Source organism: Cervus canadensis, chromosome 22, assembly GCF_019320065.1.
Source record: "Cervus canadensis isolate Bull #8, Minnesota chromosome 22, ASM1932006v1, whole genome shotgun sequence".
Lineage (NCBI taxonomy): Eukaryota > Metazoa > Chordata > Mammalia > Artiodactyla > Cervidae > Cervus > Cervus canadensis.
This window is the reverse complement of record NC_057407.1, coordinates 14,891,370-14,912,427: the sequence shown is the minus strand read 5'-3', so window position 1 is coordinate 14,912,427 and position 21,058 is coordinate 14,891,370. Positions and strand designations below refer to the sequence as shown.

General features: G+C 50.7%; 1 protein-coding gene and 1 long non-coding RNA gene across 2 annotated transcripts in view; one reads left to right on the top strand and one right to left on the bottom strand.

The window, feature by feature from the left end:
• Positions 1-538: 538 nt before the first annotated feature.
• Positions 539-20,730, top strand: WNT5A (Wnt family member 5A). The gene is made up of 5 exons (XM_043442160.1): positions 539-677; positions 6,581-6,714; positions 7,969-8,219; positions 12,362-12,654; positions 15,929-20,730. The coding sequence occupies exons 1-5, from the start codon at positions 672-674 to the stop codon at positions 16,385-16,387; spliced, it is 1,143 nt and encodes a 380-aa protein (XP_043298095.1). The 5' UTR covers positions 539-671; the 3' UTR covers positions 16,388-20,730.
• Positions 15,513-21,058, bottom strand: part of LOC122424424 — a 277,726-nt gene continuing 272,180 nt past the window's right edge. Inside the window, exon 26 of the long non-coding RNA XR_006264410.1 lies at positions 15,513-15,683. This is a non-coding gene — a long non-coding RNA (uncharacterized LOC122424424). The remainder of the gene's footprint in view (positions 15,684-21,058) is intronic.

The window sequence follows — 21,058 nt, the reverse complement described above, 5'->3', positions numbered from 1 at the left end:
ACAGACGTCCACACACTCGCTCGCGGCCGCGGGATCAGCGCCTGGAAGCAGACGTTTCGGCCACAGACTCAGACTCTTAGAGGAGGAGCTGGCTATCGGGAGGCGTGAGCCGCCAAAAGTCTGCAGGATCCTGGTGTGAATGAACCGGAGGCACCTGGGCGCGGGGATCACCTCCCCCACCCCCCGCCCCGGGCCAGAGTTGAGTTGTGGGGCATTTTTTTTTTCACCCTCTTGTGAAGAATTTTTTTTTTATTATTTGTTGTAAAGTCTTTTGCACAATCACGCCCACATTTGGGGTTGGAAAGCCCTAATTACCGCCGTCGCTGATGGACGTTGGAGAGGGAGCGCCTCGCCGAGGAACAGTCGCCTGCGCGCCCTCGCCGGACCCGTGGCTCCCTTGTTGCGCGCCGGCCGGGTCCTGCTCCTGCTGCCGGCAGGCGGACTTCGGCGCCCCCTCGGTTCCCGCGCGCATCCCAGCGCTACTCTGGCTTGGACACCCAAACTCGAACGCTAGTGACGGCTTAGGCTCCAGTCCCCAGAGCCTGCCGGACGAGCCGTGGAGAAAGCCGCAGCTCTGCGCAGGATCGTCTCCGCAGGCTTAACGAGGCCGCTCCGCTTGGATTCTTCGGCTCTGGTGGCGACTTCCTCCCTGCGCCCCCCTCCCCCTCGCAATGAAGGTAGGTGTTCTGTGTGCCGCCGACGCTCATCACTTTTTTTTTCTTTACATTGTTTTCTTTTGGAAGTTAACTGACCTCCCCCCCAACCTCTCCCTATCCCCACTTCATTTCTCCTACCTCTGGAGACACTAGAACCCCCCACGTAGCTGGCAGAGACCCCTACCCTTTCGCCCCCCCCTCCCCCATCCCCGTGCACTACCTCGGTCTCCCGGGAGACAGACCTCTTCTTGTCCCACCAAAAGTTCTGCAAACTTTTTTAGACTTTGGAGAAAAAGTGGGGTAGAGACAGCGCAGAAAAACTGAGAGAGGTCCGCGGACGACTTTCCTTTTGCCCTGAGAAACTCAAGTGTAGCTTACTATGTATATTTCAGTAACAGGATAATGATTCAATTCAACAAATATTTACCAAGCGCCCACTGGCGCGGACCCCGAGAGGGTGTGTGGCCGGGGCTCAGAAAGAGGAAGGGGACTCCTTGGTTGAGAGACCGTGAAGCCAGACCAGGAGCCGACTATTCCTGAGCCTCGTACCCCCGCCCTCTGCTGCCAGAGGCCAGGTTGCCGGCTCATCGCGGCCGGGGAACCCAAGCGCAGCAGGCCCTGTGCCTTTAAGAGTGCCTGGCAGGGGGCCAGCTCGCACCCGGGCGCAGGGATCAGGGTCGCGTTATTAGCATTATTAGCCGCCACTGGGTGAGCTCCGCACTTTGCAGCGGTGATGGGGGTGGGGAGGGCTGGCGGTGGTGGCTCTCCCCGGGTGGGTCCGCTGGGAGAGCGCACCCGGCCCCTCCGCGCGGAATCCTCCTTGTCCTTTAGAGACATTTGGGCCTCCGGGTTGGGAGAGCGGGCGGGGGGCAGTTTGTGAACTCTTGTTTGTTTTAATTGTCAGTTGTATGTTAAAGCCGAGTCACACACTCCGAGGGTCACCGAGAGTTCACTTTTACGAAAAGTTAACATTTCCTGCAGTATAACTAGCTATTTTCCAAACAATTTTTCCTCTGTTCTCCAAGCTTCGATCCTTATTTTCATTTTTCTTGATTCTCCTCAAGTTTTCTAGAAAATAAGTTTGGGATTGGAATTCAGATGTTTCCTAAAGCACCCCCCCCCAAAAAAAAAGTTTATAAAAACCCCACAACTTGGAGATCCCGTGGCCTGTTTTACTCTCCAATCGCAGTCTGGCATGGGGGCCCCTTCTCCTCTCCAGTCTTTCTTTAAATGAACAGCTTGCTGTCTGGAAGTCACTTGGAATCAGTGGTGGGATCACACCTCCTCACCCGCTGCCCTCCTGCCAACGTTCAAGGCTACTCAGGCCAGATGCAGAGATTTTGCTTCTAGACAAACTCTGCGGGGAGCCAAGGGTGTGCAGGCAGTGGCGATTGTGTGTCCAAGTGTGTGGATCTGTGCCCTGCATGTTGTAGAGAGTAAAGGGCCAGTTGTTCTCGGGTCTTGTACATACTATAGCCTCAGCCAGGCCCGGTGCCACAAAGGAAGACCCTCCCTCCCCAGGAGGCTTGGTCAGAGTCCCTTGCGTTTCCCTCCGCTCAGCCGAGCGCTCTGGTGCACAAGGGGTTAGCACCGTCAGCCAGAGCTCAGCTAGTCCTCTGCCTTTTTCTTTGTCGCTCTGCGGTGCCGGCTGCCCCCTGTTGGCTGCCTTGGGGTAGGACATCTTGGAGCCTGCGTCTTGGCCGGTCAGGCAGCTTGCTCTCCTCTTCCTCCCACCTCTGGCTTTACAAGAACATCCCTTCGGATCGCCAGGTCCCACTCTCCAAGGAGGGCCCCTCGGAGGCCCCCAGAAGACATCCTGCACTGCGCGGCTGCATTAGTAAGGGGCCAAGTGTCCGACCCAGCGAATGGGGCTCGGGCGAGTGGAAGAAGGGTTAGTACCCCTTCTCCCGGGCACAGCAAGGAGCAGGAGCATCCCCCTAGGAAGTCTCGGGTCTGGTCTTGATGCCCTCCCTGGTTCACCCTGTAGCCGAGGACCAGCGCTTCTTTTTCTCTCTCGGCCTCAGTTTCTTGTCTATTAAAAAGTGGAGTTGAAATCACCTCTGAAAAATGGGTGTTGAGGCGTTCTGTAATTTTCCTTCTCTTTCTTTCCGCGGACAAACAGTTATTTGGGACAGAGTTGAGAGCCTGTGCCTAGAGAGCTAGGCTAGACCTCTTGTGTGGGAAGGTAGAAGTGAGGTTTCTATCTCCTCCCGCTGTCCCCCCAAGTGTGTGTGTGTGTGAGAGAGAAAGAGAGTTGTCTTGCAGTCTGGAGATTTTGTCTGAGGATGGATGAGGTGAGGCCAGCAAGAGAACTAGACTTGACCACTGTCCTTCCCTCGGAGCCTCCCTGGTACCCCACTTGGTGTCCCTCTGAGTCGCGGCAGTCAGAAGCTGCACACCTTCCTTCCACTGATTTGGGCTCAAGGAACTCCCTCCGCCACCTCCTCTCTCGGCTCCCCCACCCCTTCCCACCCTCGGGCTGTGGACGCATCCGGGCGGCTTGGGGCAGCTCGGGCTCTCTTGCTCCAGGCTAGAGGCCTGGGGGAGCGCGGGCTCCTCCCGGGCTCCCCCAAAGCGGACCTCCCTTCAGCCCACCATCCCCTCCTGCTTCTCCCCTCGGTCCCCAACTTTGTGGCTGCCACTGAATTTTTCTCCTGCAGTTTTCTCCACCTCTCTTTCCTTGCTTTCGGGAGAGATTGAAGTGGGGGAAACAAAATATATCTCCCACTAAGGGCTGAGATTCTTAAGAGTTTCCTGTGTTTTTCGCCACCGGGAGCCCAGGTCAATCTAATTTCTTCTCCCAGTTTCTGCATCATTTCCGCTCCCAGAGATTAGGGCCTGGGGGCTGGGGCTGGGGTGCCCAGACCGAGTGAGGTAGGGCCAGTGGCTGAGGGGAGAGAATTTTCTCCCTGCCTCGAGGGAATTTCTTTTTAGGCGCCTCTGGCCTCCGATTTGGGCGTGCTTTCCCAGGCTTTCTGCTGCCCCCCAAAGTCCTCTAAACTCGTGTGACGGAGTTTAGAGGATTCTCGGCCCGCACACCAGTTGATAAAGAAGGGTTAGGGACACTTTTAATCCGGTGGGAAGGCTTTGGAGGAGAGACAGTATAAGCCGACTCTACGTGGATCTGCTCTGGGGCTGGAAACAAGGGCGCGCAAACGCCCTACCCCCACCTCACCCCTCCCTTGCGCTTGAACCTCTCAAATGCCCGCAGCCCTCCTCTCTGACGCGCGCTAGAAACAGATTCCAAGTATCCTTACAAAGTCCATTTCCTCGGACCCTGAAATTGTTCAAAATTTTTAGCCCGGTCTTTGGTGAATTCAGCCTCTACCCAGAACTTTTACCCCGGGTGTTACGGTCTCCGGAGAGGTCTTATTTTGTCCTCTTTTCGGATCAGTTCTCTTGGTAAACAGGCAGGGACGTTTACCCTACAGTTCGGTGTATCAGTGAGTTGGCTGCGGGTTCCTTCAGTCTTTAAACTTGTGGGGCCTTTTCTGGGTTGCATGGGGGATTGGAGCGGGAAGAGGGCCAAGATGTTTCCGGGCAAGCGCGCGGGTTAAGTGGAGACGCGACTCGCGGGGCTCTCCCAGCAGCTTCCCTTCGGGACACCTCCGGCCTACTCCCAGCCCGGGGCTTAGAGACCCGCGTCGCGGAAGCCAACTGCCCCGCTCCCACTTTGGCCCCAGTTCTGTGAACGAGTGGCTTCTCCCCGAGGTCGTCGGGCCAAGAGTGGGATCGGTTTGTGTGGCTTCTCCTCTAACAAAGAGATCCGCAGTAATCCGCGGAATCTGTTATCAATTTCTCGGCTGCCCGAGCCCCGCCTCGAGCGCCCCGCCCGTCTGAAAGCTGGAAAAGTGCGCGCGGCCCGCAGTGCGGTCTCTGCCTCCGCCTGGGAAGCACGTCGGAGAGCGTGTGTGTCTGTGCACGAGTGAGTGTGTGAATGCGCCAGAGTGTGAGTGTGTATGAGTGTGTGCACGCGCGCGGCCTTGGCCCCCGATGGGGAGAGTTGACTTCGCAGTTTGGGCCGCGCGAGAAGGCAGCCCTCGCGAGCTACCCCCTCCCCTGGAGGAAACTTGACACTTCGGGCGGGGGTGGGGAGGAAGACCGAGCCTTCTCTCTCTCCTGGGCTGGGGAAACCCCAGGCTTCTCTTCTGCGGGATGCGCCCCCCAGCTATGCGACGTTTTAGGGATGAGTGGGCCTCGGGCGCGGAGCCCTGGGTGGCGGGCACTGGGGACCGCATAAGCATTTCCTCTAGAGAAGCCCCGAGGAATCCAGGCCAAAAGGGAGGCTGGCAAGGGAAAGCTGGGGCGCGCTCCTGAGCCCCTTTGCGTCTCCACCGCTGCCTCGGTCCCCCCAGTCTTTTCTGGCGCCGGTTCCAGCCCAGTCCCTTCTGCAGCCTGGAGGAGGTTCACCTTTCCTTTTCCGAGGAAGGGGCTCCCTTGGCAGCCAAGGGTGGCGCAGAGCGGCAGGGTTACTCTTATCAGAGATGTAAAAGGGGATTTTGGAAAGCCGTTCCTCCCACCCGCCGCCGTCTCGCTCCGCTGCCGCCTACAGGTGGAGAAGTCACCAGTGGGGAGGACGGCGGCGGATGCCTCCGAGGCCGACCCCTGCCCCCGAAATTCTTGACGACGGGAACCTTCGCTGCCGAGGCCCTCTGTGCCCTGGAATCCAGGGGCTCGGCCGAGGCGCGGGAGCCAGCGCATCTCTGGCCCAGCCGGGGGCTCCTTTGCAGGGGCCGGGGCCTCACCCCGCACCCTCATCTTGCGGGGCTGACCCAACCGCGTCCGAATTGGGCTGGAGGGTGGGGTAGCGGAGTTTCAAGACCACACTCAAGGTGCCCCGATGGCGAGATGATCGACTCCAGACCAGGACCAAAGGAAACGAGTCCCCTCGGCTTCCTTTCCCCTTTCTCCGTGGCAGCTGCTAGAAGTGGGGACTGGAGGGAGCGGTAGTGGGAGTGAGAAAATCAGATTTTGGGGGAGCGCTGTGGGGAGGGAAGGGAGCCCCTCTCCTCGGAGCGCGACCGGGGTGGGGGGGGGGGTGTATCCCTCCTCTGGGATACACTCCAAGGCGGAGGCCGGAGGCAGGAGAGGGCACTGTTTTCCGGTTTCCTGCGCTGGGAGAGCAGCTCGCCCATCCCCTTATGCCCCATGCGCCCCCATCTCCTTCTCCCCACTCCAGTCTGGCCGAAGAGCGGTCTAAGGAATCCCAGGCTGCCTTTCCGGCTATGGAAGCGGCTAGCCCCGGAGCGGGCCGTAAACTGATTTTGAAACTGATGCTGTTAATTCAGAGCTGCATTTCCCAGCTGGGCACTCCCGCGCGCGCCGCTCCCGGGGGCCTCGCCCCCCACCCCTTGCCCTTCCCTCCCGCGTGCTGCCCCCACCCCCCACCCCCGCGCCGGCCACCCCGCCTCCTCCGCAGCCGCCGGCGGCGCGCTCCACTCGCCCTCGCTCCACTCGCCCTCGCGCTCCTCTCGCCCATGGAATTAATTCCGGCTCCACTTGTTGCTCGGCCCAGGTCGGGGAGAGGACGAGGGTGGCAGCGGGTCCCCGAGTGAATTCCCGAGGAGGGACTCAGCGCAGCGCGGAACTAGAGGGGAGCGAGGGGGTGCAGGACGCGAGCAAGCAGGAAGGAGGCAGCGCCTGGCACCGGGGCTTTGGCTCAACAGCATTGAGACATGTTTGTAATCGCTGGCGTGCCCCGCGCGCAGGATCCCAGCGAAATCAGATTTCCTGGTGAGGTTGCGTGGGTGGATTAATTTGGAAAAAGAAACTGCCTATATCTTGCCATCAAAAAACTCACGGAGGAGAAGCGCAGTCAATCAACAGTAAACTTGAGAGATCCCGGATACTTCCGTTGTTTAAACTTGTATGCTTGAAAATTATCTGAGAGGCAATAAACATCTGCTCCTTTCTTCCCTCTCCAGAAGTCGATTGGAATATTAAGCCCAGGAGTTGCTTGGGGGACGGCTGGAAGGGCAATGTCTTCCAAGTTCTTCCTAATGGCTTTGGCCATATTTCTCTCCTTCGCCCAGGTTGTAATAGAAGCTAATTCTTGGTGGTAAGTTTATCCTATATGCATATTCTTTTACTTTAAGATTCATTTGCATTGTATAATGAATGCTGCAATATTCTCAGTCGTGAATTTGGGTGCATTTATGTAATACACACATATATATATTATATATATATATTTATATATGTGTATATATATAAACATATATGTATCTTTAAATCAAATTTTTCTTTAAATTTTGTGAATTTTTGCTAATTTTTAACAGTGAAGCTTTAGTTCCATAGGGAATAGAAGCTATAAATTTAACTTTTGTTTTTTTTGAGGTTCAGATTATGCTTGTAGTACACATCATGTAATTAAGGGAAACCAGAATTCACTTCTCTAATAATTGTAAGCCTATCTATAAAATGTGCTTTTTGCTACCTTTAGGTAGTAAAAGTGAGTTCCAACATTTATTTTCTGTCACTTGAGGTTACTAACTTTCAGGGTCTGAGTTAGGCAGAGTTACTAGGAAGATAGCTAAACTCCAAGTGGGGAAGTACTGAGGGCTTGAAATTTAATCAAAAGAGGTTACCTTGACTAGTTCAGTGTCCCTAAATGCGGGTTTCTTGCTGGTAGGGGCCTCGAGGTAGACTGCATTATATCTAGAGGATTATTTTTGACGGCATTCTGGTTTTTTTTTTTTTTTTAAACTGTAAATGAACAGCGTTTTTCTGTCAAACATGACTTCTGTTCCCCGGATACTCTGTCTTGGGTCCCTCACAGTCACATAAGGAGCCCTTTTAAAACGTCCAGAACAGGGTGAATTTTCTTCCGTCTGTATACTTGTCCTCCTGTTCTTCCATCAGTCAAAAGGAACTGCTATCTCCTACCCGTGTCGAATTGTGTCTGCTTTCCATATTCATACATTTTCAAGGCAGATCGGTCCAATTTGTGGGGCAAAGTGAGTCATTTTCTCTCATGTCAGAGGCCCATCCCCCCAGACTGCCTTTTACCCCCTTTTCTGGTGTGGAATATCAGAAATTTTGGTTCAGGTATATGGCAGAGAGGGGCAAGGAGGAGAGTGAAAACTGTAGCTGAGAAGCCAGATGGCGGGATGGGGGCTACACAATGCCTCCGTTTTCTGAGTGGAGTTTAAACAGAGGAGTTCTATGAAGCCCGTCTCATACTTTGTCATGAGGACAAGCAGGAGAGAAAAAGCATCTGTGTGCTTAAACTTCTGTATTGCTGACATGTTTTCAGGGGGCCCACCTTGAGAGTTCACGTAAATCTTGAATGCACATCTCCCCCCCCTTTTAGGTCGCTAGGTATGAATAACCCTGTTCAGATGTCAGAAGTATATATCATAGGAGCGCAGCCTCTCTGCAGCCAACTGGCAGGACTTTCCCAAGGACAGAAGAAGCTCTGCCACTTGTACCAGGACCACATGCAGTACATCGGAGAGGGCGCCAAGACGGGCATCAAGGAGTGCCAGTATCAGTTCCGACACCGGAGGTGGAACTGCAGCACCGTGGATAACACCTCTGTCTTCGGCAGGGTCATGCAGATCGGTAGGAAATCGTTTCAGATATTGTTAAATATATAGAAACTGTTCTCCTAGGAAACGTCTCTAGTGTTACTTACAACCTTCATCTGATGGGACTCTTCCAGCAGGGTAGTGGCTTGGGACTTGTGTCATTATGGCTGTGTTCGCGCCTGTGCTCTAGATGTCTAATGATAAGTTTTGGGCTTCGTGAATTAGATCAGGAGGGGGTGGGCATCAACGACACCTTCATTTTTCTGATCACTTAATTTTCCTAAAAAGCATTTTGTGTAACATAGTACCAGAACACTTATCTTGGTTTTAAAAAAGTAGATGGGGAAAGCGGAGTCGTTTCTGTCCTTAAACTTCAAAACTCTTTAGCTATTAGAAGTTTCCTAAGTCACAATTTAGATGGCCCAGGCATCAAACTGAAAATTGCCATCTTACAGAATGCTGGATGAACTGGACATGAGTAAGGTTTTAATTTTCCTAATATAGATATTTCTTAAAGCTATCTATCGAGATATATGTGTTAGACACTTTACTTTTAGTCCTAGGAAGAATTTTAATTAGAAGTGATCCAATTTACATTTCTGAGTTGGCCATTGATATAAGAACACCTGCTTCAATGGGCAACCTTAGGAGTGTTCGATGTGTCATTCACGGTCCAATTCTTTATTTTTAAATGTGTTGTTGAACTTGTTATTCTATTCAGGGAGAAGGTGGCACCAAAACTGGGCTAAAGGCAAAGAATTTGGAAAATCAGTCTGCCTCTGGTTTGGTTGAATAGTGTAGGCTACAGTCTGACAGATGTGGTCCTGTGTGTGTTTGCTAGTGAATATTTTTGGTCTCTTTACTTTTATGCAAACAAGCCCATATAATTAATATGACTGCAGTGACTCCTAAAATAAGAAGCAATTTATCAAAGCAATTAACTATTTATACTAACTCAAGATAAAAAGTTGGCTTAATGTCCGTCACGGATGGATAAAATGCTTTTTAAAAAAACCCTGAAAAGTGCATTCATTGAGAACGAAAAAGAGTTGTCAGTAGATGTTTGAGCCAAGCGGCTTCATAAACTAAAATAATACAGGACTGGAAGCTGTTCCCCTAATTGAATGGGAGAACGGTCTGCAGCCTCAGCCTACAGAGCCTCCTAGGGCTTTCCTGTTAATGATTAAAATGTGCTAATGCATATTCTGGGACCTGAATCTAGGAGTTAAGCTTCAGGAACACAGGAGTTTTCCCCAAATATGGGCTGCCTTATGTGGTTAACTTGGGTTGTAGTGAAGATTTGATTCTCCTGCATTTTGATGATATTGTGAGTGATCCAAAAACATCTTTGTCAGCTATATCACAGTAACCTCTCAGCTTTCTCTAAACCTTTGCCTTATGTGTTCCCTCTATCTGCCTTCCTCTCAGACTTTGGGAGTTTTTCCCATGTGTATGAGTTAGTGAAAATCATACACCTCTGATGGTAACAAGGAAGGAAAACAGCAATTGGAACTGTTTTTCTGTGTAGTCACTGGAATACAGCTTTGATTTAAGATCCTCTTTGTATGTAGCCTGTTTGGGGCCAAAATGTTCAGAATAAGCTATCATTTGCTAAGTGGATTTGAGTTCTGCTGAAGATTTATTTAAAATGTGGTCCAAGATTCAAAGAGCCTGCTTCCTCAGGGAACAAGCAGAACCCTTGGTACAAAGGCCTGTGTTTAATTGTCCCCTGTAAGTAGACTCTCTGGTCCTTAGCTGTGTGGCACCGTCTTGGTTGATGGGAAGTAGGCAGGAGTGGAAGCTCATGATGGCCCCAGAGGAGGGAGCCCTCCTCACCAGAGGATCCTCAGGTGTCCGAGTTCTCAGAGCAGACAGCTGCTGCTGGGTGGCTCACGGTTGAACACAGGGCCTTAGAGAGAGAGAGATGGAGAGAAGAAAAATCAGAATAGATTTTTATGGAAGAGGAACCTGAACCCCACCCCAACGGTGGAAAAGTTACTTCATTTTCACTTTTCTACTTAGGGTTTGTTAGATGAGAATGAGCTAAGGGAAATTTTGAAACACCTTTGATGCTAAGTATGTGGGTGCCCACTCCAGAGCATGGCGTTCACCAGGGACGCAGACGCTGTGATGGGGCCAGTGTCAGTGGGGCCAGGCTGCCACCCCAGGCGCTCGCCTGCTTTCTCGAGAGGCCAGTCCAGGCGCTGTACACAGTTGCCTCTTCAGTATGAAAACTTGCTCATTTTTCATCGTGCTAAGTCTTTCCTTCCAGCTTTTGTCTCCCGCTTGTCTTTGTTTGCCTGCTGTGAAAAGATGTGTAAGAAAGGCGCCGTTTTCCCAGAGGGTGAGGACAGGAGAGGGTGCTCTCTCAGGGAGGAGCTGTCACCGGAGGCAGGGCTGCTTCCAGGATGACTGAGTCCCCACGCTGCAGCCAAAGAGCACATCTCATGCTGACGCCTTCCCTGCAGTGACCAGCTAGCTTAGAGATCGCTACCAGGTTTGAATTCTGGGGCAGACAAAGAAAATGGGCAAGATAGCACTGTCGTGCTTTGTATACTACCCCTTTGATGCTCTCTGTATGCAGGACAGTGTTTTTTTCTCCTCCTCTGTCTCCAGAGGAGGGTTTCTCTCTCCCTCAAGCTACCTCTGTATTCTACGAGTCTCCCGTCCACAGGATTTTCTGTACTATCAGTGTTAATCCTCAGATCACTCCCTAGGATCTGTCTGCTCTCCTCATTTCTCACCACTCCCTTGATGTTCTCGGCCTTGCTAATTCAACTAGATAGATGGAACACCCCCACAGGAACTTTCTGGATCCTCCTGCCAACCACCAGCACACTCCTCAAGTTATTCATTTTTTACAGTGTGGGAGGGAAGGTTTGGTAAATCAGAGCCATCGCCATTTCTGAGGGGAATCACAAGTGGTCGCAGATTGAGGGGCAGAAGCCCAAAGGAAGGGCGGTCTGCAGATTCCCTGAGTTGGCAGAACCACCTTCCTGCAAGATGGCCCTTGAGTACTGTGGTCAGCTGCTGTTGTGATTCCCTACCCGCCCCTGCCCCCCCCAAAAAAAAATTGTTAGCAAGCTCTTTAAGAGAAACTGATCCTGGTACAGGGATCCCAGTGTCAGAAGGGCCTTTTCCCCCGGGGCATCTAGTTCAATACCCTTATTTTATAGTTGAGGAAAATGAGGCCCCCCTCATCACCCCCTGCCCCCAGGCCCAGCTTCAGCTGGCTGGCTATTAACCCTTTCTCCCTCATAGTATAACACTTTCATTAAGTGAGTTCTTGTTCCAGGTAGAAATGTCTCTAGGTACAAGTGGAAACTGGAAATTAAGGTAGTCTATGCTCATCTCCATTTTTCTCCATACAAATAGGGCTCCTAGAGAACTGTTTGACAGGGAGATATTCTTTACAAGTTTTAGGGAAGGAGAACCTTTTTCTTCTTTTCCCCTTAAGACTGTATTCCCTGCCCGCCCCTTTTGTTGTTTTCCTGACACTTGGAGTCAGAGGCTGCTGGGGAGTCGCAGAAGTGACATTAAAGAACGGCAGGTTGTTGTGGAAGTAAGATACTCACCTTCTTGAGTGAGAAGCATCAGGCTGGTCAGCTTGGGAACTAAGAGGCAAGAATTTCATTTTAACTCTCTAGGAACCGGTTGAGAAATAGCCTCTGGGGAAGTCAGGAGCCTTGTTCTGAGTCAGACTTGATGTTGCAGATGGAGGAAGGGGAAGTCAGGTTACTACCGGCGGGGCCACAGGAGCAATGCAGGGTCTGGCTTCCCTGGGGGCCTAGGGCTTTCAGAGGCTCTGAGCCTCTGTGCCCCCCTCCTGTAGGTCACTCAGAATGAAAACAGAAACAAATGTTTAAATAAGTGCAAGAAGTCTTCCCCAATTGTGTGTTTTCTTCCCTTGGCGACTTCTTTTCTAGGCATTTGGGTTATTTTCCGAAGAGGTGTATAGAGCAGTGGATCTCTGAGCATCCCGCCTTGGGCTCTGAAATGACCAGAGCAGAGGTGGGGTGGGTGGGTGTTAATACTCTCCCGGGTTGTTTCTGCGTGTTGGGGAGGAGGGCCTGGGTCCTGGGGCTTTCTAGTTCCCCCTCTAGGAGCGGGGTAGGGGTGCTCGCCGGCCGGGGCTGCGGAGGAGGGGGGCGCCCGCTGACCGGCCCTCGCCCGCAGGCAGCCGCGAGACGGCCTTCACGTACGCGGTGAGCGCCGCGGGGGTGGTCAACGCCATGAGCCGCGCCTGCCGCGAGGGCGAGCTGTCCACCTGCGGCTGCAGCCGCGCCGCGCGCCCCAAGGACCTGCCGCGGGACTGGCTGTGGGGCGGCTGCGGCGACAACATCGACTACGGCTACCGCTTCGCCAAGGAGTTCGTGGACGCCCGCGAGCGGGAGCGCATCCACGCCAAGGGCTCCTACGAGAGCGCGCGCATCCTGATGAACCTGCACAACAACGAGGCCGGCCGCCGGGTGAGTGTCCGGTCCGCCGCCTGGGAGGGGCCGGGGCTCTGGCTCTCCGAGACACTCTTCCTGTCTCCGCCTCTCTTCCGAGCTTTTCCGGTCTATTTCCCCCCTGCCTGCTCCTCTCTGTCCCTCCACTCCCCTCAGCCAGCTCCCCACAGGCCTCCCTGGAGAGGGGTGCACACCCCAGAAAGGCCTCCTGGAGCGGAAGCAGGCCGCTGTGGCCCGCTCCAGCTAAGGGGCGCTTGCAGTGGCCTGAGAAAGATCTTTCTCCGCCTCTTTAATTAGTCCCCAGTGCAATTGGCCAGGCCAGAGCTAAACATGCTGCTTAGGTTCGCAGCCCTCCTCCCTGGAACAAGTTTGTGGCTGCGATTAAATCGGGGAGAGGGAGTTATTTATTTCAGTAGGTGCCCAGTTGAGAAAGCCCTCACCCAGCACCCGGGTTACCTCCTCCCTTCTCTGTGCCCCTCCTTGTGTCCTGGGACAGCAGGCCTGATGGATTGAGGGTTTGTAAAAAGAGCTTTTCTAGGAAAACTTTCCAACCGTGTGGAGTTTCGTAGGTCTGATGATCAGGCCCATGGAGGGAAGAGAGAGGGCCTCGGAAGTGTCCAGACAGAAAGTCCTCCCAAGGCAGCCTGCCTGCCACCGCATCGCCTGTTTCACTCTTTCCTTCCCCTAGTGGGGCTGTGGAAAGCTCCCTCACAATAGTTAAAAAGACCCTTTTTTCCTGCGGTTAAACACATGGCACTTTATGGCTGCTTTAAAATGAAGGGGTGAAAACTTTTCCTAACTTTGGCAGCACTGAAAACCAGGACCATTATTTTTTTCAGAGAACCCAAGGTGGGTGCCAGGAACTTTCTGGTCAGAGATCTCACTCTTCTGTATTTTGGGGTGAGGAACAGAGTAACATCCAGGGGACAGGAAGGAACCTGAAAGCCCTCCCGCCACACACCCTTGTGTGAAAAATGGGAAATTGAGGCTGGAGAACCACTTCCAGGCCAGGGCAGAGAATTAGGGGATGGAGCTGTCAGCCCAGGCACTTTTTTCCTTAAACTAAGGCGTTGCAGCTCGAGGGTAAAGGGCTGCAGGTTTGGGTATTAAAGAAATCTAGGTTAACACCCTGTTCTGTTTCTGAGCCTCTGTTGCCTCATCTGCTCACCGGTTAGATGGACATTAACACTGTCGCTTGGGGTTGCCGTGAGGACTCGCTGGGGTCATACAGTAGATGAACCTTGTTATCAACACTTGGCCACTTCTGAGTTCTAATTAATAACGCTCAACCGAAGGGCTGAGTTCAGTGTCAACCAGTGGTAAGTGCTTGATAAATGATAACTGAGTCACTAGACCTAATGAAGCAAAGCACTTAGGAAAGTGGAAGATAACCCAGATCCCTCCAGGTAACCTGTTTCTTCTCAACTTCAACCTATCTTACCTGTGATGCCTGAGGGGTCAGACGGTTGCTCCAGGGGAGTGTGGCCTCTCCTTTCTGAGGCTCCCCTCTGCTGGGGTGCCCGTACCTGGGGTGGACTTTCTGCCCTCTGCAGCCGGCCCAGGCCTCGGAGTGGGCACGGCCACCCCACTGTCTCGGGAGCCTAGCACCTTGGTCCTGTTCTCTATCCAGGACACATCCCCTTAATCTGCATGCAGGGTGCCCAGCGTCTCAGACCACAAATGCCTCCAGGACAGAGGTATGGCTGACTCGGGCCCTACTGTGTCCCTCTCTGGTGCTTTCAGCCATCTTTGGGGATTTCCTAGACTTCTTTCATGGAGAGAAATCACAGGAGCTTAGCAACCAAGAAGAGCAGGTCAAGGCACTTCCAAGGGGAGACAGGTGGGGTTGGAGAGTGGGAAAAGCACATTCGATATAATTTCATTTAACATGAGCATTTCTACATAGGTTTTTTGGAAATGTTATAGTTGGAGCAGTGAACTCTGCTTGATCCTGGTGGATGAGGTTACAGAGAAGATGGTTTTCCTCCAGGATCGTAGGGGTGAGAGGAGGAAAGCTGGATACTGGGTCAGGAAACTGTATTAGACTCCTAGAAAGGAAATCTAGCTTCCGATTCTCCTCAAAGGGGAGTAAAGGTTAATTACGTTTGCAAAACCCTTTCCCACACTAGCTGAGGACCTGAAACCCTTCATGTGGAGGGGGTACGCTTGAGTTGCCCTTTGAGGAAAGCCACTCTGAAGCCCTGGAGGGAGAGGGTCGCTGCTGGGGCAGGAGCTGCCTCTCACGGCTCCGGAGGCTCACTGGCACGGCACGGGGCAGGCGGCCCTATAAATAGGCAGTGCCCGCCTCCCAGAGCCGTGGGTGCTGCTACTGCAGCACCAGGGACTGGCGAGGGCCCAGCACCATGCCCTCATCACCCTGCAGACCAGGTTCACTGAGTGCATCCTGCCCGTAAGTAGCTGAAGCCAGCATCTCTTGGTTTTACCCTTGTAACACTGCCGTGAGGTTGGGACCATCACAGTGCCCTTTGCAGATGGGGAGTGGAGGCCCAGAATGGTGATGCCCTTGCCTAAATTCAGGGGCAGGGGCAGGACAGAATCTGTGTCTGCCTGGGTCCAGGGTGGAGGCTCTCAGCCTGCGCAGAGGGTAGGGGCCGTGCAGGAAGCAGGAGTACCTGAGATCCAGGCCTGGTCCCCCTCTATCCAGCCTGTGTGACCATCTGGGCCACTCACCTTCTCTGCGTCACTGGGCCCCCGTCCAGTCCCGCCCAGGTTACAACCTTGCTGGGAGGATGTGGTGAGATGACAGTGTGGAGGCTCCTAGGATAGGGCTCGCCCCACGGCAGTGCGAACAGTGAGTGAGGAGAGGTTTGAATCCTGGCCACTTACCAGCTGGGCGCCCATGGCGTGAGCCTGGAGCCCACCTGCCTGGGTTCCAGTCGTGGCCCCTCCTTCCCAGTGCTTGGGCTGGCAACACACCTCACTGGGTCTCACTTTGCTCCTCTGAGATGCAGGTGGTAGAGCTCTTCCCTCACAGGCTGCTGGTGGCAGGAGTCCAGGTGATCATCTGACGGCAGTCTCCTACTTCCCTGCACAAAAGAAGCCAAGACAACAATTTTGTTTCTTGTTCCCATTCAAAACCAGGTAGTTTACTATGATGATGTGTAACAGTGAGGGGCTAAGAACCGATTCATTTTGCAGACTAATTTTTAAAGAAGGCCACAGAAGGCTCCAGGTCTGGAGGACGAGGGGGAGGTGGCCCAGGCTGAGCTGGTGACCAGGGTCTGGGCTCCCAGGTGAGGGTGCCCCCGCTGACTGCCCCCTGTCCCCGCAGACGGTGTACAGCCTGGCCGACGTGGCCTGCAAGTGCCATGGGGTGTCGGGCTCCTGCAGCCTCAAGACGTGCTGGCTGCAGCTGGCCGACTTCCGCAAGGTGGGCGACGCCCTGAAGGAGAAGTACGACAGCGCGGCGGCCATGCGGCTCAACAGCCGGGGCAAGCTGGTGCAGGTCAACAGCCGCTTCAACTCGCCCACCACCCAGGACCTGGTCTACATCGACCCCAGCCCCGACTACTGCGTGCGCAACGAGAGCACGGGCTCGCTGGGCACGCAGGGCCGCCTGTGCAACAAGACGTCGGAGGGCATGGACGGCTGCGAGCTCATGTGCTGCGGCCGCGGCTACGACCAGTTCAAGACGGTGCAGACCGAGCGCTGCCACTGCAAGTTCCACTGGTGCTGCTACGTCAAGTGCAAGAAGTGCACGGAGATCGTGGACCAGTTCGTCTGCAAGTAGTGGGCGCCCCGCCGCCCGCCCGCCCCCCGGCCCCACTCCCAGGACCCACTTATTTATAGAAAGTACAGTGATTCTGTTGTTGGGTTTTTTTTTTTTAATGTGTTTTCCATCCCCAAGAATTGCAACCGGAACCATTTCCACCCCCTGTTCCCATCTGAGAACTCTGTGGTTAATAATATTATAATTATTATTTGGCAATAAGGGGGTTGGGAACCAAGAAAATATTTATTTTGTGGATCTTTGGAAAGGTAAGACAAGACTTTGTTTTGATGGTATAATGGATGGGGGGGGATAAAACATGCCCTTGCTGAGATGTGTGCACATCTGGAGGTCAAGGAAACATTGTTTTCTTTGTCTCAGTGTTCTTATGGGACAGGTAGCATCCCACTGCAAGAGGGTGGCAGAGCTAGGCATGACTTAGTACCTGTGACCAGAAGGAGTTCTGTGCTCTGGGGAAGCCGGAAGGGCTTGAGAAACAGATAAAACAATGAGAACCCCACCCCCTGTCTTTCCCCGGGGCTGCCAGCCTGAAGTATTTCCAAAATGTATTTAAAATTGGAGAATGAGAATCTCATTTCCCTTTAAGAAAGAAGGTTTATCACATGTCTCACTGCCCTCCAGCATTCCATCTACAGCTGGTGCATTCTATTAGCTACTGAAACCTGGGGAGCAGGGAGAGAAGCCCCAGACATTAAAAAAACAACAACTCCTTATATTGAGTCAGTTGACTTAACATTCAAAGCTGTTGTGAGAATCAGGTTATCCACTTGGAAAAGGATCCCTGAATGATTCTGGTACCAGACTTTTTGTTTGGAGAAGGGCAGGGAGGTTGGCTTGGCGATAAAGGAAAATATACTGTAATTTTCTTAGGGATACTTGGTTAATAAATGATAATAATGAAAATAACACATGAATTCCATTCACAGATCCTCAGCCCGAACTACAAGGTAATTGTGTGCAGTTCAGCCCTGCACCAAAGCAGAAAACCTATTTGAGGGGAAAAAGTGACCTCCGCCCTCCCTCCTTGACCCCGAGCCCCCTCCGATTCCGTGCCTTGCTGCGCTGCGGCCTCGTTTCCAAGCGGAGCTCCACCGGGTCCCCTCTGATTGTAGGACAGGAAATGAAACCTTAGGAGCTCCGCTTGGAAAACAGCTTGCTACTTGGGGATTTTATTCCCCTTACAACTTTTATTTCGAGGAACAGTAGTCTTCTATGTTTTCATGACATCACTTGGCGAATGGACTTCACAGAGGTGTGGCAGCATTTCTGTCTTCTGATCCTGTGCTCAGACTCTCCACTGACGCTTCCTGTTCCTCTGCAGGTGTACCTGGAACTGTTCCCGGTGGACTTGAACAGTTGGCTTTATAAGGGGGGGATTGGTTCAATGGTACCTGATAGCTCAGTCTCTTGTACATAACATATATATATATACACACATATATATATATATATAAATATAAATATAATTATATCTCAGTGCAGCCAGTGATTTAGATTTACAGTTTACTCTGGGGTTATTTCTTCGGTCTAGAGCCTTGTGGTCCTCCACTGCAATCCAAGTGGGATTTCCCCCGACGGTTTCTAAGTTGAGCTCGGGCTGTGGCCCTGATGCCATTACATGCTGAGCATCACGAAGGAGCTGTGTTTCTGAGGAATCTGGAAGGTCTTAGTCGTGGGCATGGTGGTTGGAAGATTTCTTTGGTCTCCCTGCTCCGTCCCCTGGTTCTCCAGCCTCGTTTTCTGCACCCTTTCTGGAGAGGGCATTACTTGTTCATTACAGAGGTGGGAATGAAGAGGACACGCTGTCAGCATTTCTGTCTCCTTTGCTCACTCTGCAGGGTGGAACTTGGTGCCCGTTAGACCTGAGGGCACCTATACCGAGTCCCTAGGGAAAATCCAGCTCACAACATCTTTAGCTAGTTTAAAAAAACAAAAACAAAAAACCAGGACATCTCTTTGCAAAGAGTGCCATCACCTGTGTTCTCATCTTGTACTGTTTGAGAAGTTTGGGAGAGACACGTTCTCCTGCAGCCCTCACAGGCTCAGTGGCCCTCAGGTCACCCCGGCCACCTGCGGCTCATATTGCACAAGGATATTCACTCCCCCTGCCCCCAGCTGCAGTGAATTGCAAGCAAAAGATCTTGAAAGTAAAAAGCACTAATTAGTTTAAAATGTCACTTTTTTGGTTTTTATTATACAAAAACCATGAAGTAATTTTTTTTATTTGCTAAACCAGATTTTTTGTTCCTTTCTAGTGATTCATGTTTATGAAGAGAGTTGAGTTTAACAATCCTAGTTTTTAAAAGAAACTATTTAATGTAAAATATTCTACTTGTCATTCAGATATTATGTATATCTTCTATGGCCTTTATTCTGTACTTTTAATGTACATATGTCTGTCTTGTGTGATTTGTATATTTCACTGGTTCAAAAACAAACATCGAAAGGCTTATGCCAAATGGAAGATAGAATATAAAATAAAATATTACTTGTATATTGGTAAGTGGTTTCAATTGTCCTTCAGATACTTCATGTGGAGAGTTTTTGAGAAAACATGAGGGATAGTTTAGGGGTAACTACATGTCAGAATAATAGAAGAGTAGAGAATTTTACCAAAACCAAACTATTTGGGAGCTTCAAAAGATTTCTATATGTAACGGAACAAAAGGGGAATTCTCTTTTCCTATATATGTTCCTCAAAAAAATCAAGCAGATGGCTTAAAGCTGGTTATAGGATTGCTCACATTCTTTGAGCATTATGCATGTAACTTAATTGTTTTAGAGCGTGTTGGTATTGTAGCATCTCAGAGGAGAACTGAAAAGGCACATGCTTTTATCCATGAACAGAATTTTAGTGCAAAAAAAGTGTATTTGTGTTCACCACTGCAGCTAGTGTGCCACTCTATTTGAACTTCCTGTGTATGGAGTGTCTCTTCGCCCCTTGGAAAGTAGTTTTATTAAAAGCAAGCCTCAATCTGCAGAGAATGAAGGAAACTGAAGGTTCGTTGTGTTAAGTGCAATTAATACGAGCCCTCGTGCTTCTTGAAGGCGCAGTGAGTCTGGGCCGCGACGCACAGACTGATACGTTAGCCCCTTGCTTTTTTCTTGGATAACCTTGTAACATATTGAAACCTTTTAAGGATGCCAAGAATGCATTATTCCACAAAAAAACAGTAGACCAACATATAGAGTGTTTAAAATAGCATTTCTGGGCAAATTCAAACGCTTGTGGTTCTAGGACCCACATCTGTTTCAGTTTTTCCTCAGTTGTATATTGACCAGTGTTCTTTATTGCAAAAACATATATTCGATTTAGGAGCGTCAGCATATTTTTTTTCTTCTTCTCATCCTGGACTGCATTCAAGATCTTCCCAATATAGGAAAATTAACAAAAAATTTATATACAGGCAGCAGCGAACGGAGGTATATGTTCAAAATAGTAATTATGGGCTTAAGTAAAAGGAAGGCTGTTTTAAGCTTTAGTCCAGTATATCTGTTCAGTTCTTTGAGCTGTTGACCTCCCGAGACTGGCACTGTTCAGTAGGCCATGCAAACCCTCTGCTTGTTCTATTGTCCAATACAGTTTTCAATTTGTTTTTGTAAGACCTTATTCAAGCCACCAGACTCATCAAAGATGACGTGCTAGCACAAGTATTCCAAATAAGAGACTGTCACAGGCTGACTCCTAGAGATCATTAGCAAAAGCAGCCCCCAAAGAGTGAGTGATCCATAATGTAAATAGAGACAGCTAGAAAAAGTACTAATAACTTGAAGGATATATATATATGATGCAAATACACACCAAGGCATAGGTCTGCAGTACTGCATTATCACTGTAAAATATACTTCTAAAATATTTATTTTTTTAAAAGTATTTGTTACTCTCCCCTCTCTGTGGGTTGGTGAGAGCCACATGCAGACACTATACTTTGAAAGTAAGACAATGAAATGCGTTCTTAATATTGGAAACAGCAATGCAGGAATTAAAACTGAGTAAAAGAATCTTCCAATTTACCTATTCACACAGACCTTATATTTAACTCTGATGACTGGATAATATTTTAATGTTAGAGAAACAGCATCTTGTTAGCCAACTTTTAAAAAATGGATGTGGAATGATTAAAGGCCGGTATGATTTTTTCTTAAAAATGTATCAATTTTAATCTAGAAGATTTACTTAACATGCTGTCTCTGTATTTCAGAGGCAAACAAGAAATGAGGAAAATTGCGTTGTAGACCAGTTTTACGTGCAGTGTACTATTTGCTGGGCTAGAAATGAGATAAAGATTATTTATTTTTGTTCATATCTTGTACTACTTTTCTATTAAAATCATTTTATGAAATCAGTGCAGTCATGTGTTATGTTTGGCAGAGATGGTGTTCATGACGACTGAAGTTTAATGTGGGCCTAGAGCCTGATGATGGCTCAGAGAATCCAGAAAAAATATCCACATTTCAGGCATGTACATCCTATGGTCAGATTTCAAGGATCTATCGTGTATCTAAATACTTATCTTTCTTTTTGCCTACAGCTATTTCCCACTCCCCACCATTTCTTATTTGTTCTGCTGCTACTAACATATAAGAGTTGTATTTGGGAGATCGTTAGACAGTGCAGGCATTTAGCACAGTGACATCGGATTATGAAGACATTCCTGGGGAAGAGAAGAG

What these genes read in the sequence shown, in the direction of transcription:
- WNT5A (XM_043442160.1), top strand. An exon ending in ATAGAAGCTAATTCTTGGTG is followed by an intron (nt 6,715 to 7,968) that starts GTAAGTTTATCC and finishes CCCCCCTTTTAG; the next exon opens with GTCGCTAGGTATGAATAACC. An exon ending in CGGCAGGGTCATGCAGATCG is followed by an intron (nt 8,220 to 12,361) that starts GTAGGAAATCGT and finishes CCTCGCCCGCAG; the next exon opens with GCAGCCGCGAGACGGCCTTC.